Raw genomic sequence first — 25,472 nt, 5'->3', positions numbered from 1 at the left:
GGGGTATAGTATTTTGCTTTTAACACACCTGGGAACTGTTTTTATTGGTTTAAAAAATTGCCTGTTTCCCTATAGAGCCACTAACTACCAAACAAAAACACACAATGGATATTTTTCAGCGCATATCCTACATATTAAGCATTTTTATGCATACAACTTGTTCCCATGGGCATGAAATCAAATGTTGATGCAATCATGCAAATGCTTTTTGATAGCATTATCTTGCTGGAATTTCACAAAAAGACACATCAGTGACTTTATATGTGGTTGTTGACAAAAAATTCCCATGTTATTTAAAAATCTGATATTGGGCCACTATTGTTCAGTGACCTTGCGCCTGTGCAGGTGCGAGCAACAGCACCTCCGAGTCCACACTGGCTTTATGTGGAGGGATTAGAAGAAGCGGGCTTAAAGTGTGAGCTAACACATGTTGAAAAAGCGTGACTGTGCGTACCAGGAGGGCAGCTTTCAGCATTTCCCACAATGATGAAGAATGAAAATGCAGCCGTAAGCACTGTAACTCGCATGTGCAACAATATCGTGAGAAATTTAATGACCAGTACAATGCTCGACCACGAGGAACAAATAATAGGTTTGTAAATCTATGTTGTGTTTAATTTAAATGTTTAAATTTGAAAAGTACTGATCTGGACTGTTTAGGCCAATGCCGATTCTAATATTTGGCAGAAATAGAATTCTGATAAACGATTAATTGTCCATATTAGACGGGGGGGATTTTTTGAACGTAAACTAATTGTCTTGTTATAATTTGTTATGTGTTAAAAAAAAAAAAAAAAAGAGAGAAATCGGGCTTTATTATTTTTATTTTTTTAATTAAATTTTTTAAAAGAAGAGCTAATCTCGGCCGATTATTTCGGCTGAACTATATTTTGGCCGGGCTCTAGTACATATGAGCTCACATGGAGCCAGAACACAACTATGGTTAAGTCTTTGGCATTGAAAATAAAATTTTACAATTTACAAAAAGTTGCACCAAAACAAGCATATTAAAATGTAGACACTAAGAAAATACAATAATAATAATTTTTAAAAAATCATTGTGCTGGCTCATGAAGACCCATATTGGGTTTATTTTTGTTTCTATGGTTACAATGCTGTTTTATTTTGCAAAGTAAAGTTACGTTTATTGTGAAAAGGAAACAGGATATTGTGGTGTAAGCACTTCCTGTTTAGCGTGATGTCACACAAACAGATTGCAGCTCGGTGTCCTCAAGTCTTGAGCCAAGCACAGCATGGACGTGTGTGTGTATATAGAAAATGTTTTGTGTGAAATGTGGAGCCATTATACATTAGAGGGGTTGTTAATAGTTTGCATTGAAGAGATGCTAGAAACGTTCATTTGCGATTAGCATCGAGCTAACGGTTAGCACGTTAGCTAGCGGACGTTAGCATGCTATCTCAGTGTATTGTTTATCATACAGCAAACAAGTGGGGTACAACGTTTGTATTGTATTTTATTTCACAACAGCATGTAAGTGTTTTTTATGTTTGTCGTTGCGGTTTTACACCTTGAGTCATCTACACAGTGAATAAAGTTGCAAGATTCATCAACTGGCGTTTTGTCTATCTTTCTAGCTACAGCTGGAATGTAGCAAGGGCAGAATAATCTTTTTTTTTTCATGTAAAACAAAAACAAAAAATCGGCCGATTTTTCCAATTTCCAAAGAGCTAATATCTGTCAATAAAACTGACTAGCTGATTAATTAAAAAACTGACTAGCTGATTAATTAAAAGTTGTTCAATTCAAATGTGAATTTATTTACCTTCTTCTTGGCCTGCAACAACTCCTGGTAGGCATTGGACCGAATGAAGCGGCTGTAGGAATCACTCTTCATCAGCTTGTAGATGTGTTCCTGTAGCGCATGACAGTAATGCATAAAAACATCAGACGTGGGTGTCGCATGCAATTTTACGCTGAACAGCTTCACAACAGAACTGTGACTCATTCGTAAGCAAGGAATGAAGACCTCTGGCGACCAGTCCATTATTCATCTCGACATTATGGGACCGTGCTACGGTACCGAGCCACGTACCTGTGCGTCTTCAAAGGCGTAGCGTCCCGGGTCTTTCACATTCTGAGTGGTTTTGTCATAGCTCTTGGAGTCCACGTTGATGGCGCTGGGTGCGCCCGGAGCCAAAAACTCCTGCCAGATCTCCTGAACCCGAGTTGGGACTTCTCGGATGGGGCGCTTCTTTAGTTCCTGCACCGCGAGCCAGAACCTTCCAGATGTGGGTCACGTGTAAATTAAACAACAGTCCATATAGAAGTTGACAGCAGCACTACAACGCTAGCTACTTGAATTATTTAGGAAGGATAAAACATCATTCATTTAAAGGGAGACAAACACTTTTAGTTAAGTACATATTAAGGCCCGACACATATGTTTTTTTTTAACGCTTCAGATATTTTTTATTTTTTCCCTTTTACAGATACTTGACTCATTGAGCCATTTTCTGCAGTGAAAGGTTCATATTTTGTCCAGAATCAATTTGATAACTTCATGATTTTTCATGTGCAACTAATACTTTGAAAAACAATTTTTTCCACTTGTTGTCCACTGATGATGACATCACCTGTGCTGAGGAAGTAGGTAACGAGGCAACGCCCAATCATGGCACACCTGTTTTCAGGGTTTGGTTGGTAAACTCAGCCATAATTGGTCGTTACCTACTTCCTCAGCACAGGTGATGTCGTCGTCAGTCGACAGCAAGTAAAATAAAAAAATAAGTTCTTAAAGGTATTAATTGTATATGAAAAATAATTAGGTTATCTCATTAATTACAGACAAAATATTAACTTTTTAGTGCTGAAAATGGCTCAATGAGTCACGTATCCCTTTAACGGGGACACCAATAACGGAGTCAAAATGATGAAAAACATGTTTTTGGGGTCTTCTGAAAAACGGTGATTTGGGAGGTTCGCCAGCAATACACCTTTGAGTATTGTTTTATGTCTGTCAGCATGTGTTGCTGCACGATATGCCACAACATCGATGCTATTCATTTGCCCCGTCTATGGCGTTTTGTATTGTGTGTTAGCATTAAGCTATTGGACTTTCTTTCTCAAGGCAAACGTGTCATTGTCTTTGTTTTGTTTAGTTTGACAACGCACTTCAATTGGGAGCTTCAAAAGCCGCTCGAAGCCTCATTTGTGAAGAATTGTCCATCTGGCGAGCAACTGCTTGTTTTCAACTGAGCTGAGGTAAGTTTGCAGCCGCCATTTTAGTGCTGTTATCTCTTGGTGAGCGCGAAAAAAATTGTCTGATCAAGGCACTACTGTGATTATAATTCATGAATTACTTACTGTAGAAAATTCTAAGCAATTTTTTTATGTTTCTGGATGAATAACAGAGTAATGTTTTTGAATTGAGGAAAATAGTTGATAGTTTCAATGGTAGATTTCTGCAAAACGCTCCATAAGGGAGGGGGTTTGAACGGATGTAAATGCGAAAGCCTGGTGGCACCCCCATGCTTTATTCATAAGTGGCTGTTTGCATGCATCTTTAAAACTTGTGCAGTATTCATGCTTCCATGAATAAAGCAATTAGCGGAGGATTCTTTCTCAGCCACCTGCACGCACGTACGGTCGCTGCTGTTGTGCCTATTAACAACAATACTGCCTCTTCGAACCGTGCTTTGTCACTCTGTCTTCCTCTGTAAACACACTTCCCGTATGACACACTGTCCATACGCTTGTTGACATGTTTAGAAATTAATAATTGTGCATTTGTTCAATAGGGCTGAACAATTTTGAAAACTAATTGAATTCAATATTGCGATTGTGATCCATGTTTTTTTTTACGAACACAAGCAATAAATTAATCTAAGTAAACAGATCAAATATATGTAAAAAAAATAAAATTGAGTTGCAACAATATAATCGACAACTAATAAATTTAATTACTCTAATTATTTTTGATAATCGATGAATCGTTTAGATATATATATTTTTTAATTTAAAATTTTCCAAATCCTCAGAATTTCAGCTCCTCAACAGTAAATATTTCTGTAGTCCTTCATGAAAGTGGACTGATGATCTTTTTTTTTTTTAAAGGGTAGAAATTTTAACTTTAAACTAAAATTTAGTTATCGAAAAAAATTATCGACAGATTAATCAATTACTGAAATAATCATTAGTTGCAGTCCTAAAGAAAAGAAAGCCTGCCAACTGACCAAAATGAACCAGTTTTATATTTTATTAATTTTTTCTACTACATTGTGATGTCAATTTGAGTTCCATTAATTATATAAATAGCAAGGAAATATATTTTTTGTATTCCTTTTTTTTTTTTTTTTTTTTTTCAAGAGCTCAGTATTGTTCATTTGGTAGTCTTACCGATTCAACATGTCATCATTGCTTTTTTTTTTTTTCTTTTCTTCCTTCTACCATTTTGGCTGATGGAGCCCTGTGGTATGATATCGAGGTATGTGTGTACAGTATTTGTGATTGTGTGTGCGCACATTCATTGGGGGAGGGACAAAGTGTGAATTAAATCCTGCACAGTGTCTTCCGCGTGCCCGGGCATATGAATTACAATTTTTCTGTAGGAACTGCCGGCTTGTCCCCACGAAGGTTGAACATTTGTAGTCGGATGAGAGGCATTTAAAGCTCCACGTGAGGGCGGGTGCGGCGCATTTAGCTTGAGATGAAAGTCGGAGCAGCAGTCAGAGGCCTCTTTGATTACATATTGTCGCTTCCTGTGCGTGGGTGCTCATTGTTAGCTGTTGGCTTCATAAAATCCACTTAAGCACATTAAAGCATATCCCACCTGAGATTCTCCGAGCTGAACTCGGACTCGAGGAACTTGAGGAACTGCTCCCTCCCCACGGGGTCTTTGAGAACCTCGTTGATGCCGAAAGCCCACCTCTTTACCCTCTGCTGGCCGGGCTCCTTACTGGATGCAGGGAGGACACACACACGCACGCACACGTCATAAAGTCAACTTATTATTTTTGTATCTTTAACTGTGCAAACTATCCTCAAATTTGCGCATGCAATTTTGGTGCATTTATTATTATGTACTGTATGAGTAATGTAAAATGAGTTTTAAATAATATTACATTTTTGGGGAGAGAGATTATACTTTGTAGTAGGCTTGACACGATCAGGATTTTTTTGGCCGATCACTAAGCAGCGATCAAGTTTGGGGGGGAAAAAAACAAAACAATAACCAATCAACAATTCGATCAGAAGATGGCGCAATATGTCTATTTAAGCAACTTTTGTATTTACTCGATAGTCGACCGCCCCCATACTTTAGGAACTGAATAGCGTGAAATATGAATGGCGAAAACCCACATATAATTGACGGCAATTGAAATGCATGGAAAACAGCAGCCATTTTCAGATGTTCCTTTGCCTTACCATGTGATTTATTTTGTATTTTTTACAATAAATATAAATGCCTATCTGGAATTGAATGTTTAAATTCTTAAAATACATGAAAATATGTCCACCAGGTATCAGTACCGGGCCAGTATCGGCCTTATTTTAAGGTATTGGGTACTTATGGAGGGTACTTATACCAGCTGCCAATACCCACACACCCCAAAAAAATCTGACATTGAATAAGTCCTCCTCGGCAGTAGTTGGCGCTATAGTACGGCAGATTTGGCTTATTATCATGTGCGTCTGAAAGAAAGTTGTTTGCTGACAATTGTTTTTTGTCAGTCATTGTGTTAAATTCAATTCTATATCTCAAAATTAGTGATGGACAAGTACCAGTTATCGGTATCAAGGCGATACCCAGCCTTATTTCAAGGTATCAGTACCAGCATCGGCCATCTTTTTTTGTCACTATTTTATGGCCAGGAACTAGAAATGAGAAAAATAGAAAATTGCCATTTAATTTTGTACAATTTAAAGGAAAAATGCTATATTGATATAAATAGCTCTTTCTTTATCTGTCATTGTTTGTTTTTTTGGGGGGTGAAAAGTGCTGTGTTTTCCCCGAGAAGACTGAATAATCATTTTTTTGCGGGCTGACCTCTCACTTCCTCACAAGAGAACATCAATCAATAACATCATGTAATGTTACTTTCAAACCCTTGTGCTGATGACGTGCGCTAATAATCGTGTTCAATGGGTGTATGTCCTCCGACATCGATCATCGCAGGCTCTTGAAGCCAACCCGTCTATTTGCATGACCGGTCGCAGTCGGCGCCCTAATTTGCTTACGTGAAGAAATATATCGCAAACGGGAGTGGAAGTTCAAAGGTTAAAGCGCTGCCTGTTGCACTGGCATGAATCAGACAAATATTTTCACGTGTTACAGAGAGATAGTCACGACACTCAAAATGTCTGAAATAGGATGCAAAACACTTGACATACGCTACGTGTAAATAGATATTTTATTTTTCTGTGCCCACCTTGCTTCCAGCTCCCACACCGTGGTGTCATCTGAGATCCAGGGGTTGGATGGATCTGGGGGCGTGAGGAAGGGGTCGTATTCTATGTACTGCTCCGTGTAGCCCAACAAACTATTGGGGGAGACACACAAGATGCAATGTGCAACTAACTACTTGCCTGCACGTCATCTTTTCGCTTTGCTTCTTAGTGCAGCTCGGTGAGATCGTGGTTAGTGCAGTTTGGAAGTTCGGGGTTTGAATCTCAGGTTTTAGGTTAACAAGAGTAGGAAGACTTTATAAAAAAAAAAATATTTTATTGTACATTTAGAACAGATGTCGTTGTCGTGAGTTAACTATTGAAGTCATGCGATTTAATTACGCTAAAAAATTTTTTATCACCTGACACCCTACTAAATATATGAAATACTATTGGCCTATTGATATTCTGTTATTATGAAACCCTGATGAGCTGGAGAGAAAATCGGAATCGGCCCAAAAAAATATAATCTACAAATGTTTACTTGCATCTCTGCTTAAAAAAAAAAAAAAAAAGAGTTAAAAATATGTAGACCAGTTTTTATTAATCATGATTTCAGTAATCAATCTAAATAATCATGATTCTTTTTTCCCCTCTAATCGCCTGCCATACTCTCCATTGAGTGTAAATGAGGTAAAAATCCTGAAAACTCAATCAGAGTCAAGATAATGTAAAGACAATGGATCATATGACATGACGCACGTCACGTTGCCAGGGAGCCGAATCGTTGAAATCCAAGGTAGAGTCTGACAAAAAAAAGGGATTTGACCCTTGGCAAGCATGTAACAAGGTCACACAAGCTGACCAATCGTCTCCCTTCAGCAAGGAGACGACCGAACTCTCTAATGATGCCACGTCCTCGGGCAGATCCGCTCCTCAAGGTCACAAGGGGGGGTGGGCTCATCATTCCGCAGCACGCCAGCTCGTTTGAAGCCTCGCTAAACACATTGATGGCCGAACCGAATGGAGTTTTTGCCTCACCTCTCCGCCACTTTCGACATTTTCAGTCGATGCCGGTCTAACTGCAATTGCCAAAATGTGATCTGAAAGCAAAGCGGGCAATCGTTAGCCCGGCATCGATCGCAGCGGGCTGAGCGTGACGTGACGTTGGTTCACCTGCTCCTGCAGCTCCTCCTCTGTCGGCTGCTTGGCCTCCGGCGCCGGAGCGTGGGTCGGGCTGTGGGCGCGGATGTCGTTCTGCAGCCCGTACACGGACTGGGACAAAGATAAAGGTGAAATAAATCGGCAGTGGGTACGATGAACCACGTTATCTTCTAAAAAAAAAAGCAAGCCAACACAACTGCGCACCTTTCGGGTTTTGTGTGGATTTTTCATTCTGGAGGACTTCTTAATGTCAACCTCTGTTGTATTCACACATCCAGGCTGGGGAAAAGGAATAGAGAAGAAAGGGAATTAATGAAAGGTTTCATTAATTTTCAGCATTTCTTTTGATTCCGTCTCAGCCCGATTCAAAAGGGGCAACCGTCCACATTCTCTGTTTGTCAAATTAGCGGGGACGTGGAGGGGGGGTTCTGAGATATATCTGACGTTGGCTAATTAAACCTTGAATGTGCCAATTCTTCTCTTCCGCAAAGCAAGAGAACCTGGAGGGGACTTAAAGAGTGCAACGTCGGGCTGATTGAGTAAGTAGCTCAGATCTCTTCAGGAGCAACAGCGTGGAGCCGCTCTGTGTGACGACGTCGGTGGGAAATCTGAATTAATATTGATTATGTTGCCCCAAGGATGCATGAATTGAAAGTGTTATTTGCCAATTACGCGAGAGGCTGATGCTATTTGAGGACGGCAGCGGCGGAAAGTCTTTAACCTCGGGGGGGGGGAGTTAAAGGCTAATGCTAAGCGAGCATGTGGTTAAAGAGCAGCGGTGACGCTGATGTGTTGTGACACATATCGACTTGGTATTTTTTTTTGCGTGTACGGCGGGATAACGTGCCCCTTCGCACCACTCGCATGCCACATGCAGGTACCATATTTTAGCCATCTATAGATTGTATTCTTATGACGTCACCGAAGCATCGCGTGGCTAACAAACATTAGCGGGCCAGTGAGACGACGCAAAAGCTGAGGAGAGCGCGTGTTGCTATGGAAGTTTACGTATTAGGGCCAAGTATAAATATATATTTTTTTTTTAGAGGGCGGGGGCAATATTCCAAGAAAAAAAACCACGGCAAATTTGCCACTTTATTAAGTGGCAAATTTGCCACTTTATTAAGTGGCAAATTTGCGAGAGAAAAAACTCAGAAACTCACGAGAAATACACGTAGCCTAACATATAAATACCCCGAGATTCTTCGCCTCTAATTCACAAATGATTTAAATAAATGCACATAGCAACCAAATAAAAAGCAGAAAGTGCACCATCGTTTGACCGTACAGTAGTTGAGCAGAAGACGTCAGTGTTTTGGGAATCGAGCCGTCCGACCTCATAGCATACGTGAATGTCGTCATGGGAATCCGGACACCGACAAATGTTTGTAATCCAATCAATTCCATGAAGCAAACAAAGTTTCGACATGTGCCACAACAATGGCTGTCGATCTAAACCTTCCCCTTACGTCGTCTTTACACAAGGTATTGTTAGAGGAAGCTGAGGATGACATTGTCAATAACAAAATAGCATTTGCGCTGGCAAAATGGCGCTGACTCGCGAAATCACATCATCCCGTGATGTCAGTGAAATATCTCAATAGAAAAAAACATTTAGGATAGTAAGGCAATGTACAAGTGGAGGTCTTTTTTGCACTCACCACTGGTCTGTGCACGTCCCAGAACGCTCTTTCCTGACTGTCGATAATTTTCCTCTCGATTTTGTCCCTTTTCTTATCCACTCTGAGGGAGGACAAGGAAGACACTTGATCTGCGTGGCTTAGGACGGCACAGATGTGACACAGGACAATTGAACGTGTGCTCATGAGGAGCTCAAAGCCCAAATTCCACCAAGCGCTATAAGTTCAGTTCATTTGGGTACAATGCAAAAAGTTGTAAACGGCCACATATGGGCCACGTGTAACATTTTGGAAGGCTTCTGTTTGGGGTATTTCAGCGGTACAGTACAGAAAGCTTGAAATATTGCCTGCATGAGGAACTAGAACCCATGCCAAGGGCTAAGCTAACATGCTAACCTAAACGTTGCCGATATTATTTTTTAATGTATTCAGAAAAAAGCATTTTGTCTTGTTTCAATAAATTGCTAGCGAGATATGGCGTGTATTGTTATAGTCAGAAAATGCAAAATTATAATTATCTGGGGGTACGTGAGATTTTAAAAGAATAATTCAAATGTAGCATCCATGCAAAAATTCTTTACAAATAATTACTAAGTCATTTATGCAAATACTTCAGTAACATTTTATTGCATTTTATTAAATTGTATTGCTTTTATTGATTGATTTATTGTATAAACGTTAAAGTGCATTACAAATAAAATCTATTATTATTTTTAAATGTAAGTTCATAAATGTTATTCAACTTCACTGTCCTAAAAGAACCTGAGTCTCCCCATAGCAGAACCAACAATGGCGGATAGCCGTGTTGTGGTCGTTTTGCGCAGCCTCCTTAGCTCGCTTATGCTTTTGCAGCAAAATATTTTGCTTCTTTATTCCCACGTTCAACAAGCGGTGTTGCACTTGAATCACCCGCCATTGTCACTTCTCCCGTGTTGGTCTTTTTCCGTGTTGTTTTGATGCACGCAAAGTCATGTTTGTTCTGTAGATTGCAATAAAGTTAGGGGAAAATAAGTGTTCGTCTTCTTCTACGCTTTCCGTTAACTCCCTGTGGCTGCGCTACAGCGCCACTCCAGGCTTGGCATATACATTACAGCCGTTAAAACGTCCTCAGCGTCAAGTCTTGAAATGCTTGTGTGTGTGTACGGGATTTGTTTGAGGAACCAAGCCGGCTTTGCGTCCGTCTGGACCGGGCCTCAGCGCTCTTGAAGTTGTCCTTAAGTTTACAATATGGCCTTCATTTTCCTTGTGTGGCATTGCTACGATATTATTGTAGTGAAGGGCAGGATATAACCACCTGAAGTTTTCAATCGTACTGTGCTAAGATGAACTGAATTGTACCACTTGGTTGAAACTCAGCTACGTAAAACCCCGCATGCAAACCTACTTTGCTTGTGCTTCTGCTTGCATAAAAATGAACTCCCATTTCCTGGCGAAAGCTCGCTGTAGCCTTGCTAAGCTCTCCTGCAAGTAAAACAAACAAACAAGCAAAAAATAAATAAATAATGAAAACAAAAGGTTTTGAGGTAATTGGACTGATTATGTTTGCTGCACATGGCGTGTTGTACAGTGCGCGGCTGGATAGCGATACTAAATGGTCCCTGCTCACACACACACACACACACACACACACACACACGGAAGAAAAACAAACATGCTTCGCTATCAGTGTGAGAGAGAAAGCCAGAAAGTGGCGCGAATGCTAAATGCTCTTTCACTTACCGCCTCGTAGTCTGCAAGCTCCAGACGTGCTTTGTTTTGCATTGTTCTTTTGCAGAGGTAAACAGCTGAGAGAGAAAGAGGGAACGAGGGAACGAGGTGGGTTAGAGGACTGGATCTCATTTTACTCATTTAATCCTCTCAACTGCACATTTCAACTGGCCTGTAATTCACAAAGGTCATTGACGGTGCATTGAGCCTCTGTTACTCGAGTGAGTGTGTGTGTCTGTGTGTGTGTGTGTGTGTGCGTGCCTGACTTTTGATGTCTTTGCGCATTATCATCCTCCCTTCATGCCATTGTCAAAATGACCATTAGGTGGCCATTAAGCCCTTAGACTGTTTTTAAAATTCAAAAGACGTAATTCATCAGTCTGGCAATGGGTCTCTCACATCGCCGTGGCCTACTTCATCTCCCACTCTGTGACTCGAGAACAAGACCAAGCAAAAAAAAATAAAATAAAATAAAAAACACCGTTGGAATTAATACGCTGTCAAAAGCTCATCTCTGTGTCACCATTAAAATGTTCCTCCTAAATGTGCTCAGCAGGTGCATGCACACAAAGCCACGGCTCTGCTTTTAGTCACTGTAATCAGTCTGTCTGATGAAATTAGAGGAGGGCTAAATTCCAATTTAGCTTCGTGATACAGTTTAAGTCGCTTGTGTTTCATCTCTGCAACTCTATTACAAATCTATTGCAGAAATGCTCAAACTCTCAAACAGCCCGCAGAGCTGAGAAAGTGCAAAAGCCGCGCCGCAACTGAACGCAACTGAATTTTTGAAGCAATTTGAACGGTGTAAATCGGAAGTATTATTATTATTATTATTATTATTATTATTATTATTATTATTGGGAGTTGTTCCACGGCAAAAAAAAAGTGTGGAGAATAAAAATCACAATAACATTTTGCTTCAGCATTCCCACAACAACGCAGTCTGTGGTTGTGATCGCTGCTCTCGGGGACATATTTGCATTTTACATGCCAAGATGTGCCGCTACGGTGTTTTCGTCCTGAATGACTTCATTCGGCTCACTGGCATTTCAGCTCTGGTGACGGCGGCATCTGTCAACATTCGCAAACTCAAATTTCTTATCTTAATAATGTCATATTTAATTACGGTTTTTTTAATCATTTAATTGGCAAATAGACTTGAAACTTTAATATACTTGTGATTGTCTTTTCTAATCTTTTTTTACGACTGGATTTAATAAATTCATTAGCGACAAACATCCATCAACATTTGCAAGCAATTTCTCAGGTTAATTGCAATTGTGAATAGTGCTTACCATAGTCTGTGTTTTCTGGTTCCCAGCAGTTCGATGGCCAAAAGTATGGAGTCTGTAAGCACACATATGATAAGAAACGCACATGGGAAAGAGGCGAGAACGTCTCTGACAGAGCACCATATATGGTGTGTTGTCGTGCGAGGCGCACGGGGGGGCTTGTATAGGAGCATCATGGCGTCTGTCACAATCAAACATTTGGTCTTATAGGCTGCGTGCATAGGCTCCTTTTTCTGCGAGCGCTCGGCGCACTCATGCATCTCGCCCGTCTTCGGGCGACACCGCGTGCAGCTTCCGACGAGGAAGCGAATCGTGTGAGGAGCACAAACAGCCTCCAGCGTTCATTTACATTGATTAGACGTGCAGTGCATGGGAGGCGGAACTCGCTTAAAACTGCCAATCCTGCAATTGATGTTCACACAAACGTCAAGCTGATTTTTTTAAATGATTTTTTTGTATAAATTATTGGACATACATGTGATTCTAACACAGAGACCTCATTACATTGGCCTGTGTGGAATGTACTTTTAGTCTGTCAACAGTGTGAATACGGATACGACACTAACCACAAATGCACAATGATGGCTGAAAGATGCCTTTTGTTTTAATAAAAGATGTTCCCATATCTTGTAAATATTTCATCAAATGGGTCAGACAAAACTTTTGAGTCCTTGTTCAAAAAATACAGTAAACCCCTAGTTGGGGGTAGGGACCAAGGCATGCATTAAATAGTACACAGGTGTCAAACCCAAGCCCACCAAAGCATTTCAAATGTGTCCACTTCCTGTTTCTTGCAAAAATGGATTTGTTCTTTTTATTTGGTGTTAAATCTATACTGAAATGGACTTATTTCTTCATTTTAACCATTTCACAAGCATTTTTTTTTAAAACCAAAATCCCTTCTTAATCTACATACATTTCTAATTCCAAACATACAATAATCAAATGAAGGGGCAATTGTGTAATTATGTATATTAAAAACTCCACAAACAAATTCCAAATAACATTTTGCGGAGGCAGTAACTGGTTAAATAATCCAATAATTTTAAATAAAGATTCTGAAAGTGCAATAAATCAAGTCTTTCATTAATATAAAAAATACTTTTAAATTCATGTGGACAAGAAAACAGTAAGATGCCCCCCCCCCCAAAAAAAATCTTTAAAATTCTGTTTTCTCATTAATTTATGGGAATAAAGAAATATTAAAATAATCGATTTATGGATTATTCCAAATTGTCCATAGGTGTGATTGTGAGTATGGTTGTTCGTCTCTGTGTGCCCTGCGATTGGCTGGCAACCAGTTCATAGTGTACCCCGCCTACTGCCCGAAGCCAGCTGGGATAGGCTCCAGCAACCCCCGCGACCCTTGTGAGGACAAGCGGTACAGAAAATGGATGGATGGATGGATTTATGGATCAATATCAGGCTCAAAAAAGAATATCAATTCAATATTGATTATTATTATTTTTTAACCCAGCCCTAGTAAGTTACATTCTTCGTATATTGTTTTTAAATTCTTGTCTATATTTATAATTTCAACTATGACATTATCACAAATGTGTGAGACCCCTCGCTAACAAGATATTGCATATCAACAGTTGATCCTGTGTCGAGCAGTTTAAGAATACATCATCACACGGGACAAGAAGATTGGATTCCTGTATATGAATAACCTAAGTAGTGTTTTTCGTACTTATGACTATACCACTGAGTTAGCAGAGGTTAGTGATTGGTCGCAGCATGGCGTAAGAATACGTTGTCACATGGTGCCGTTTTTAATGTGATTTGTTTTTGTATTTATGATACATACAATTACAGCATTTACTGTAACTTTGAATTTACTACTACATTAGCATTGGCTAGCAATAGACTAAAACGTGTTGCAACTTGCATACAAATTTGGGTTGAGTCTCGACAGTAAAAGAGGAACTCCGTTGTCAACCTGGGACGCACTGTACCGTATGTGTTGATTTATTGAGGCCCGGCGAAGAAAAAAAATGCATATAACTCAACAACCCTGCATTCAATCTGGCCTTTATGTTTCTCTATTCTAATCAAATCTTCTCGAGAGGTTAATTTCCAAGGTTTACATTGTGGAGTTGTGAATGGGATTATACTGAGAGGCGTTCCTAATGCGGTAGTACGGCTTCCACACAAACTCTTTGTGTTTAGGAATGGAGGCGCGTGAAGGAGAAATAAATTAATTACAAGCTGCACAATTGTGACGTGAGGATGTTGCGCCTCGTTCTCACCTGAAACCTGTAGAAAGTGCCGTCGTCTTTAAGCGTGAGGACATGGTCTGAGATGGGAAAGAAGTAACCATGCGCTGCCATCAGCGTTCCGAGGTGAAGGGCCTCAACTGGGAAGAAGAAAAAGTAAAATACTCCATAACTTTTGTTTTTGCCTTTCTGTTGCTTTACACGTAGTAGCATCTTACAGGGGGTTACAATAATCAGTTGGCATATTGGGAAAAACAATGCTACGTTTGGACCAGGGTCATTATAGTTTTGGAATTTTCATTTTTGTTAGTTTTTATTTAGTTTTTATACATTTAGTTAGTTTTAGTTTTCAGGGTGGTTCTGTTAGTTTTTATTAGTTTTAGTTGGTTTCAGTATTAGTTTTTGTCTGACCTGAAGAGGACGCTTAAAGCAATGGTAGTTATTACAAAAAAAACGGCCAGCAGGTGGCAGCAGAGTATAAGAGATCAACCAGGTCCATGTTGCAACAAACTTTTTTTCCTGATGAAGGAAGAGACTCTAATATTTATTTTGGTAGGTTCCATGTTTTTATAGCAATAGTACACAATATTCTATGGGCCTTGCAAAATTTGTCAAAATCCAGTAAAACAGCCAGGTTGCTTCAGTGAAAATGGCTGGGAGTGAATGAGTTAATTACCAAAGTTTAAAACGAAGGACATTTTCGCTATAATTATAGTTAGTTTTAGTTAGTTTTGTAAACATACAAAGTAGAATTTTCATTTTATTTCGTTAACGAAATTACTTTTTGAATTTTAGTTTTTACGTTAACTAGAACAACATTGGTTGTGACTCACACTGATGTATTAATTTCACAATACGTCCACATCATTGTGGTTGTACTTGTGCGTTGAATCACACTGAGAACGGCCATGTCTCAATTGGCACCGAACACAAGAAGAAGCGCGCTCACTGATGAGGCCACCTTCATTTTGAAGCGGAGGAGCTCATCAGTCCAATCACCCATGTTGTGCCTAGCTGGCTGGCCGCGGAGAAAATCTGCTTCCTACGGCGCTCGCTCAACCGTCCTTTATTTTAAACCATCACGTAATGAAAACACGCAAGTAACCATCATCATTATCATCAACGTCGTCATCCGTGCCCTTCACCTGCCGCACATCTCTCGCTCTAACCTTCTAATGATGTCAAAAAGCCATCAGTCCTGTTCTGCATCATGTCTTTGGCCACCTGTTTGCATCACCACGCGCAGTCCAAACACTCTCTGACTGTCCTAAGCTAAAAAGTCGAAATGTCTGACTACAAATGGGCAATCGTACAGCGACGTCGTGGTGGAATTCTGTTGTTGGGGCACACACAGATGTATCTGCAGCTGGCACATGCGTGCATGTGTGTGTGTGTGTGTGTGTGCAACAGCGGTCCATTCATCAATAAGTGATGACTCATAATTTATTCAAAGCCGTTTACGTATAAACACTTCCCTTCTGTGGTGTAACCTGAAGGATTATATTATATTATATAATCACCTCGCTGGCGCGCGCACATTTTTAGCTCTTTAGTGTATGCATTATTTTGTGCTCTAATACTGTACAGTCACGCAGGACGAGGGATTTAGAGCACATCTACCTCAAGGATCTGAGTTTCTGAGCTCGAACCCTCTGCTCCGACCTCAAGTATGAAAGCATGCATGAAGACTCTAAATTGCCCGTAGGTGTGAATGTGATGTTTTTTTCTGTGTATGAGAAGTGCCTCTCACCAGAAGTCGGCTCGGATAGAAAATGGAGGGATGGTGATTGTACTCGGTATGAATATTCATGAAAATGTGTGTTATTTATCAAATAGATGTACAAGAATGAATAACGGTTGGCTTGTAGTTCGAGTTGATTAAATGTTGGACAAGGAGTCAAGTTGCCAAGTTTCCTTTGGTGAAGCCCTCCTTGCATTTAATCATATTACCTCTTTGTTGCCAAAATGCAAATGGACTGGGGACCCAACAAATGGCGCGTGGAAGAGTTCTAGCATCTTCATTATAGCAAAGAGTTTTTGTTATTATTACACATTATACGACCAAGCAGTTTAATTGGACAATAATTACTGCAACAGCGTGTTACATAGATTGTTTGTGTGCATTTTGGTGATAGACGGCAAAATTCGCTATTTCATCCGCAAGTACATGTGAAATTATAAACGTACTTTTATACAGTGTACTGCTACTTTAATTGTATGACTTGGCTACTAATACTTGCCATGTTTCGGTTTAGTGGGGATTGGGTTTTTGTTTATGGGTGTTCTTGTGGTTTTTGTCTGTGGTTGGTGTTTTTTGTCTTGTGTTCCTGGTTTCTTCCCTTGTCTGTCTAACCACCACCTGTGTATGTCTTCCCTTCCCCAGATGTGTCTCATTAGTGTTAGTGTATTTAGTCTGTTGTGTTTGTCCAGTCGGTGTGGGTGCATTGCCTATGTTATGTGGGGAAGTTCTTGCGTCAAGTCGTTTTCGCCACTGCCAAGACGCCTTCGCCACAGCAAAGTAGCCTTCGCCACAGTCAAGTAGCCTTCGCCACAGCCAAGTAGCCTTCGCCACAGCCAAGTAGCCTTCGCCACAGTCAAGTAGCCTTCGCCACAGCCAAGTAGCCTTCGCCACAGCCTAGTAGCCTTCGCCACAGTCGAGTAGCCTTCGCCACAGTCGAGTAGCCTTCGCCACAGTCAAGTAGCCTTCGCCACAGTCAAGTAGCCTTCGTCACAGTCAAGTAGCCTTCGTCACAGTCAAGTAGCCTTCGCCACAGCCAAGTAGCCTTCGCCACAGCCAAGTAGCCTTCGCCACAGCCAAGTAGCCTTCGCCACAGCCAAGTAGCCTTCGCCACAGCCGAGTAGCCTTCGCCACAGCCGAGTAGCCTTCGCCACAGCCGAGTAGCCTTCGCCACAGTCGAGTAGCCTTCGCCACTGTCAAGTAGCCTTCGCCACAGTCAAGTAGCCTTCGCCACGGCCAAGTAGCCTTCGCCACGGCCAAGTAGCCTTCGCCACGGTCAAGTAGCCTTCGCCACGGTCAAGTAGCCTTCGCCACGGTCAAGTAGCCTTCGCCACGGCCAAGTAGCCTTCGCCACGGCCAAGTAGCCTTCGCCACGGTCAAGTAGCCTTCGCCACGGTCAAGTAGCCTACGCCACGGTCAAGTAGCCTACGCCACGGTCAAGTAGCCTTCGCCACGGTCAAGTAGCCTTCGCCACAGTCAAGTAGCCTTCGCCACAGTCAAGTAGCCTTCGCCACAGTCAAGTAGCCTTCGCCACAGTCAAGTAGCCTTCGCCACAGTCAAGTAGCCTTCGCCACAGTCAAGTAGCCTTCGTCACCGCCAAGTTATCATCGTCACAGCTAACCGATGTCGTCCTCGTCACAGCTAACCAAGTCGTCCTCGTCACAGCCAAGTCAAGTCACTCCACAGCAAGTCAAGTCAAAGCAAATCAGGTCCTGTCACGCTCGTTCCAGCCATGGCAACCAGTCTACTCACATCCTGTCCAGTCATGGCGACCGGTCGACTCACCTTCTGTCCAGTCATGGCGACCGGTCGACTCACGTTCTGTCAAGTCATGGCGACCGGTCAACTCACGTTCTGTCAAGTCATGGCGACCAGTCCAGTCATGCCCCATTAAGCCATGGTTGTCTGCTCACCGTTGTCCCTATGTTTCATTAAAGTTTCTCATATTGCACTTCATTCCTGTCTCACTACCTCAACCTCTCACGTCCATCCTGACAATACTACTGTATGTACACTATGCTTAGCGGAGGAATAATCTTCTCTTACCTTGATCTTCAATGTCTAGATTCTTGATCATCCACTGTACAATATCAGAACCTGAAAGGACAAATAACAGCATCAGCAATACAGCATGAAAACGCAGACATCATCATCTTTGCAATTTTTCTAGAAATGATGGCGACAACACTCTTAACCCTTCCTGCTGTCCATCATCATCACAGCGCATATCAATTCCTCTCGCCTTCCACGGCGTGGCCGGATGACATCCCAGCTATTATTTTCTGACAGCCACTTCATAGCCACATCCCGTTAATTGAAATGACCACAGGTACGGCGGCATAATGGAGCGCTTACTAAATACAGTAACAACACAATTGAGGATGACTCACAGTAAACAATTCTTATAGGAGCTTAGCTTTATTATTATGGAGTGGGCTTTAAACGGTACAACCTTTTGCTTTAAAGAACTTTACCGCCAACAGTAAATAATATAACCCACTTGAATTATGGTCCTGTTCCATTTATCTTTAAGAGAGCCACGTTTCTGCTATTTATTGTTCAAGTGTATTGTTTTGTTTATTCTCTTTCTTTTTAAGCCTGTCCTGTTCAACTGCTTAGTCATGCAATATGGTGGAGCTGTATGCCTTTTCATGCTGGAACCATTTTACTAACAGGATAGTTTGATATACAGTACTGCACTACCTCGGTTGTTGTTGTTTGTGTTGAGGTTTTATTTTAGAAATGCGGTAAGACAGAATGAGGTTTGAGAGGGGACAGACAGAGAAAATAAAACAGAGCAAAAAGAACAATAATATTACCAAGGAGTTAGATTTGTTTTGCTATATATGTGGACTGCAAGTAGCAAATGGATAGGATGGCACAGGACAGGGCTAGTAAGAAAGCAACTAGGACAGAAATTAAAGGGATGTGCTGAGTAGCAAATTGAACATCAAGCACAGGATATGACAGGGTTAGTGAGACAGACTATATCATGTGAGGAAATGATGAGTAGCAAATAGAACAGGATGTGGCCAGACAAGACAGGGTTGAACAGGACAGAGATAGGGAGCCAGACAGTTCTATACCCTGTGAGGAAGGGACATGATGAGGAGCAAATAGAACAGGACAAAGGTAGTAGACCAGAATTACACCCTGTGAGAGGACATGCAGCAAATCGGAGAGGACGAAAGGACAGGACAGGACAGGGGTTTGAGCCGGGGTGTATTCGACTCTGACTGGACGAGTTAAGTAGCAAATAGGACAGGACAGACGGCGTGAGCCAGGCAGTGCTTCACCCTTTGAGTAAGGGATGACGAATAGTAAAAAGGAGCCGGACGGGACAGCACAAAATAGTGGTAGTAAGCAAACGCAGTCATACACCGTGTGAAGAAAGGAACCAATGAGTAGTAGATAGAACAGGATCATGACAGATGAAATGGCGGCACTCGATTTTTCACCAGACCGTAATTATCATGCCTGATTTACAGTCATTTCACATCAGAGCAGTGCACAGCAGCACCTTCTGCTCTCTCCCACCCCCGGCCATTTTCCACACCCTATCACAACCTGCGACTTGTGTCATTTTGGTCTAAATATATCTCATAATAAATAAATATATCTTCTGAGCGGTTATTGCTGTCTACCGAGCTGTCAGGTGAGAGTGCGAGAGTGTGAAATGTCAGACGGTCCCCGCGGCTGTCTGTCAGTCTGTCCGCCATTACGTGTGTTAGGCCGCTGTTAATGTTTGTTAGGCTCCTATTTCCCTTGTGCCCTCTTGCCGTCCCCATAGAACCGGAGAAGCTTTCACATGGATTACCGTCATTAGCGCAAACCCTGTTTTCACACTGTCAAACATGACTTACGTCTCCGAGAGCAAGCTTTAAACGTGACGTGTAAGGTAATCTTCAAACAAGACCTGGTTAATATGGTGCCTAATATAAGCGATATTTGCGTGTGCGTGCAAGAGCCGAGCTGACTATTTTAGAAGCAGGTTGTAACATTGCTCATTAATAAAAGTGAGGGCAAACCTGCATGGTGAAAAAAAATAGCTAACAAAAAAAGAGACTAATGGATACAAGATTGTGTTTGTTGACTGTGCACTTGCTTAAAGTAACATAGAAAATATACTTGTGCACATTTATAAAGAACAAGGCCCTCACAGGAAGGAGAGAAGTGCATTGTAGGTTTGGACTGCAATATAAATGGTTCATTAGTAATACTAAAAGGTTAAAAGCCTTAGCTTAAATTGAGTAAGTGTTCATAATTGACCTGCTATTAATCTGTGGCTACAGAATAGAAAAGCATATTGAAGAGTCTTTACTTGCATTAGAGGTTCACATTAGAAGATTCAGAATAATATATGACAGTACAAAGTGTATACTTTGTTTGATCCCGCTCCACTTCTCATCCGGTGTCTTATTGCTGACATTCTGCCATTGCTGGATTGCCAAAAGTTTGCGTGTTTTGTTTGGCGAAAACAAAAGGGAGTTTGACTGGCTGTGTGCTTTGCGGGTGGGAGAGCCCAGCAGGTGAACGGATGACAAGAGAAGCACAAGGTGAGGAGCGCCGCTGCGCACAATGAGACCACAAAGGTTGAGATGAGAGCCTCACCTGAAAAAACACTGGGGATCTTGGTGAGGAAACTTTTGACTGTTCGGATCGGGATGCCATTTTTCTCCGCCTGCATGCGCTTTATTACTTGCTCCATCTGGAGAGAAGCAGTGGGAAAGAAGAGGCAACATTTGAGAGGATGGTGTGGATTATACTAAAAAAAAAAAACACACAAGGAAAATCACACAAACACGAAGATACTTCCTGGAGTAAATTTGACTCTATTTAGAGTGGGACAAAATAGACTCCGTTTTAGAGTAATATTTACACTTGGAAAAGAGTAAAATAAAGAATTGGGGAGGGAAAAAAAATCTATAAAAGTTATTTAAGAGTTGAGGAACGAACTCACAACCTTCAGCTTGGTTGACAGCCGAGATACTCCCTGAGCCAATGCAGCTCCTGTTGTGTGTTAATATATCGCTCGTGTCAGATGGAATGTCTGGTCGGTGCTGGATTTCGCCTTCCTTGGTTTTCTTCGGTCCCCTCGGGTCTCCTGGTGTTCGGTTTAGGTGAACGGTATGAGATTTTTTCTAATAGGTTTTCTGGTGAGCTAACAAATGCACGCACGCACGCACGCACGCACATACACATACTCACCCACACACACACACACAAAAAAAATTATAGATATATATGTATATATATATGTATATATATATATATATATATGTATGTATATATGTATATGTATATATATATATATATTTTAAAAAAAAAAGAATAAAAAAATAAAAAAAAAGAGCAATGATGATGACATTTCCGAATGAACAATACTGAGCTCTTAAAAAAAAAAAGAAGAGAAGAGGAAAAAAAAAAAGAAAAACAAAGAAAAAAAAAAAAGAAAAAAAGATGGAATGTTCCAAACTCCAAGAGACCAAAAACATCGTGTCTCCTCTTGGAGATAAGCAGTCAGTAGGAGGGGCATAGCTCAGGTGGTAGTGTGGCAGTCTCCCAAGCTGAAGGTCGTGAGATCGTTCCTCAACCCTTGAGTGACTTTTCCCCCCCAATTATTTATTTGACTCTCTTTCAAGTGCAAATATTAGCCTACTCTAAAACTGAGTCTATTTGGTCGCACTCAAAATAAAAATTTACTCTAATTAGAGTAAAATTTACTCAATGGAATTTACTGTGTATGGACAATGTAGAGTCTTTAATTTGGAGTGTCGCGGAAGCTAGAGAACATGCAAACTTCACACAGGAAGGCCGGAGTTGGGAATTGAACCTTCAACCCAAAATTATAATTCACCAAAATAACTAAAACTAATCATTTTGGTTAGCGAAATTAAATAGACCTGTTTTTTTTTCTTGAATTCCACAAACACTGTACTGTACTGAAAATCAAACTAATATTCTTGCACCCCCTACAAAATCAGTGCCATTTGACAGTGAAGCAAATTTATTGTAAATTTCAGATAAGCAAACTATCAAGTCTAACCTTTCACAACATCATGTTGTCTCATGCCAGCCGCTCCATTTGGGAAGCCCTGTTTTATGACCTCGTTCATATGCGGATAACTCATCAGGAGCAATTGCTGTCTGAGAGTCATCCATAAGGACTCTTGAAATAGAAGGCTTTGGCAACGTCTTGGGTTCAAGCACCGTCTTTGTGATTGCTGCCAGCCACTTTACCACCTGAACCCCATACATGGCTCAATCATGTCTGCAGGTCACAGGCTGGGGCGGACGATTGTCTGTGACTAACAATTGTTGCTGTCATATTCTTAGCTGCACTCTACCAAAAAAAAAGAAAGAAAAAAAAAAAGGTCTTCTTTGGTGCTGTCAAGTGGACATTCCTGTCATTCTCCATCACGGTATATTTTGTGTCGAGTAAGAGGCGCAGATGCAGCAATTCAGACAGATTTTAGTTCTTCAGTGTGCTTGACTGAGTGACAAATTAAAATCGCGCCGGGAAACAAATGACGTACGCATTCAAGCATTTGCATGCGTCAAGGTGACAGAAAAGTTATGGGAGTTTTGTGAAGGGTGCGGGGCCTTGAATTAAGTGCCAAGAAACTCAAATGATGTATGAATTGTAAATACAGACCACAGCACATAAAAAGGGAATTACTCAATCAAGGGTTGCACTACTCCCGCCTCTCAATCTTAAATTGTCATCTGACTGAGATACTTATTTTCCTACTTTGTGGGAAAGACCCTTTTCTGCGGCAGCACAAAGACTTGCTTGGATGAGTTTGGGTTGGAACATTTTGGGACGAACGACAACAGAGACTGGAGCCAGAGTCAGGTGCAGGTTCCAACATTAATGGCCGCTGACCAAGTGTTCTAACTTTCATTAGATATCTGTCAAATTTTCAGATCTTTGTAGCGACTTTTGTATAAGAAAAAAATCATCTTGTGACTCATTGTAGTGTTCCTGAAAATGTATGCTGTCTTTGAGACTCCCTCCAGAGAAGATGATGTTCCATCCTCCATGTTCAGCAAATAAATGGTGCGTGTGCTAACTTACAGTATACAGTGTGTGCTTAACCTTTTGGCTTGGACGCGATTGTGCTTTCACATAGTCTGGTACTAAGACTCCTGTTACTGCTTGACAATGGCAGATTTAGAAGTTCAGCTGCCCGATCGTGGGCGCCGATACTGTGTGAGTGGCTCAGAGACATTTCCAGATATTGGCAGATACTTGGTTGTTTTATTTCATGCTAGGTGAGTGGGCAGGCACTCCAGGGAGCAACTATTTATACGATCGGCAATTAAAAACTCAATTTGTCCCTAACCCCTTTCAGGTAAATCACGTTCCCTGCGATGAATTTGAAATTGTAAACAGGCTTAATTCATATTAAAGAAAAGATTGTTCCTCATTTGAAGACTATTATTACGTGAACAAGTGAAAATGTTTGCTGATTTGAAATGATAGACTTTCGTGTAAAGAAAATAGCAATTTTGTGAGATATTCATAGCCTACTTCATCCAAGAGCGACATCAAAGGAATATCATGGACTCGATACATGTCCCTGGAGTACACCACATGACTTGTCATGGAGTAAGAGAAGGCTATCCCGAGATTACGCTTTCTACATGATATGATCTTATTTAAACAGGCGCGAGGAGTCCCTAATGGGCACTTTGTTCCATAGTGATTAGCTCAACCTTGGCAACCAAGCAGAGATCAATATAACCTGTACTCGTATTTGATTTGAAATGTGTCAACAAACGATGTCCAGTATCCAGACTGTTTGTTCGTTTTGCCATCGTTGTTATTGTCTTGTGGTGTATGAAGTGGCTTGTTGGGAGTTCTGTCTGCATGTGGAACATTTCAGCTTTCATGGGCGACGGTGTCGCTGTTACTTGGACATGTCCGAATATAACTCACTACAATATTGTTTCCGCTCCAGACAAAAAAACTTCAGTGGAGCTCATTTAGGAAAGGGAAAGCAATTAGATTGCTCAAATTAGTGTTTTGTGTGTCTGAAAATGAATTTCTGTGGTCACATTGTTGCGAGCAGGGTTCTGATTATGAAAGAGCTCAGTTTGAAAATGTAATCGGACTATTTTGGCTTGAGCAATTCATGTACCGGGTCTGTGGCGCTTCCTTTTGAAAGTTGTTCGCATGTTCAAGTTAACGTTGAAGCAGCTGTCAGTGTGTGTCGCCATTCTGCTGCTTGTTTTTTATGGGCTATTATTGATATGTGCAAGGCCAAAATCCCCACAGCAGGAGCTCTAATGGACCAGCAATGCGGTGCAGTCAAGAGACAGTTTTCATTTTTAACGAGGAGACGCTCTCCTCACTTGGCTATTTATTGCGGTTATTATGGGCTCTGGCTAATAGGAAGTTGCACACAGGCAGCGATAATGAAAGGCGAAAACAATTTGTGACAGCAGCTCATCACAAAATAATGCAAGTGGCTTTTTTCGCCGACCAAGGGAATTCAAGATGGTTGCTTCGTTTGAGTGAGATGTGCTAAAGGGTTATTTTATGTCTGGCGGAACATCAGCTCCTTTTCCCCCTGCCATCATATCTCTGCTAATTAATCCAAATTGGTTTAATCTCATCGCTTTTTGAAGACTTGTGTCACATGATGCCAACCGTCTCTCTGCCTCTTTGCTCTCGGTTGGCTCGAGAGCCTCAGACCAAACGGGGACATTGATCAATACCCTCACTCTTCTCTCTCTCTCTCTCTCTCCCTCTCCAAACGTTCCACCGCCTACACATGCTAAAATGCCACCAGCGTGAATATTCACCTTCCAGAGCTCTCCAAGGAGCCGCTGTGGCTTCATGTCGTGTCGAGATGAAGACCAAAGCAGTCTGTCTCAAGTGGGAGAGAAAGTGTCGTTCTATCCTCTATTCCATGCAGCTATCTTTATGTTGAGGTATAAAGAGAAAGTGGATCGCAACGGGAGACAAGGGAACATACAAAGTAGCAGTAACTCGGCCATCCCTCAAGAGGGATGGTTCAATTCCCTATCAGTCCTTTCACTATCATTTTTCCAACGGCCATAAATATCCATCCATCCAACCACCCAAACATCCCGGCATTCATCCATTCCTTCGGGGAATGAATTCCATGGTAAGAGAGGAAAGCAGTAGTATTCCATCTCTCCATAGTAAGGGATGTCTCAATTCTCTATTCAACTATCCATTTATGTAACAATGATTCAGCTTTACAACCACCCGAACTGGCAATAGTTCCATTCCTTCGATGGTGGAGTCTCTCAGTCTAAAGGTTGTGGCTTTGTCCTTCAGCACTTCCAGGGTACCGCGATTCTGCGGTCCAGATCTCTGACACTGCACCCACC

General features: G+C 41.3%; 1 protein-coding gene and 1 long non-coding RNA gene across 6 annotated transcripts in view; one reads left to right on the top strand and one right to left on the bottom strand.

Annotated features, from left to right (window-relative positions):
- The window catches only part of rgs7a (regulator of G protein signaling 7a), a 64,774-nt gene that overhangs the window by 3,830 nt on the left and 35,472 nt on the right, over positions 1 to 25,472 (bottom strand). For 2 of the 3 annotated variants that reach the window (XM_086093409.1, XM_086093410.1), the window contains exons 3-16: positions 20,718 to 20,814; positions 18,153 to 18,203; positions 14,402 to 14,508; positions 12,153 to 12,204; positions 10,870 to 10,934; positions 10,535 to 10,611; positions 9,172 to 9,253; positions 7,715 to 7,789; positions 7,523 to 7,621; positions 7,388 to 7,449; positions 6,391 to 6,501; positions 4,791 to 4,916; positions 2,055 to 2,241; positions 1,785 to 1,874 (exon numbers count right to left, since the gene is read on the bottom strand). In XM_086093409.1, coding sequence (XP_085949535.1) covers positions 1,785 to 1,874; positions 2,055 to 2,241; positions 4,791 to 4,916; positions 6,391 to 6,501; positions 7,388 to 7,449; positions 7,523 to 7,621; positions 7,715 to 7,789; positions 9,172 to 9,253; positions 10,535 to 10,611; positions 10,870 to 10,934; positions 12,153 to 12,204; positions 14,402 to 14,508; positions 18,153 to 18,203; positions 20,718 to 20,814 — 1,281 coding nt within the window. Of the gene's footprint in view, positions 1 to 1,784; positions 1,875 to 2,054; positions 2,242 to 4,790; positions 4,917 to 6,390; positions 6,502 to 7,387; positions 7,450 to 7,522; positions 7,622 to 7,714; positions 7,790 to 9,171; positions 9,254 to 10,534; positions 10,612 to 10,869; positions 10,935 to 12,152; positions 12,205 to 14,401; positions 14,509 to 18,152; positions 18,204 to 20,717; positions 20,815 to 21,069; positions 21,211 to 25,472 lie in introns of all 3 variants that reach the window. The other variant, XM_086093411.1, reaches the window with a different exon arrangement.
- The window catches only part of LOC147163484 (uncharacterized), a 61,432-nt gene that overhangs the window by 2,560 nt on the left and 33,400 nt on the right, over positions 1 to 25,472 (top strand). For all 3 annotated transcript variants that reach the window (XR_015096934.1, XR_015096935.1, XR_015096933.1), the window contains exon 2: positions 3,121 to 3,223. This is a non-coding gene — a long non-coding RNA (uncharacterized LOC147163484). The remainder of the gene's footprint in view (positions 1 to 3,120; positions 3,224 to 25,472) is intronic.

This window comes from Leptonotus elevatus, chromosome 13, assembly GCF_054856555.1.
Source record: "Leptonotus elevatus isolate MCC_2025b chromosome 13, RoL_Lele_1.0, whole genome shotgun sequence".
Classification (NCBI taxonomy): Eukaryota; Metazoa; Chordata; class Actinopteri; order Syngnathiformes; family Syngnathidae; genus Leptonotus; species Leptonotus elevatus.
This window is presented reverse-complemented; position numbering and strand designations above follow the sequence as displayed.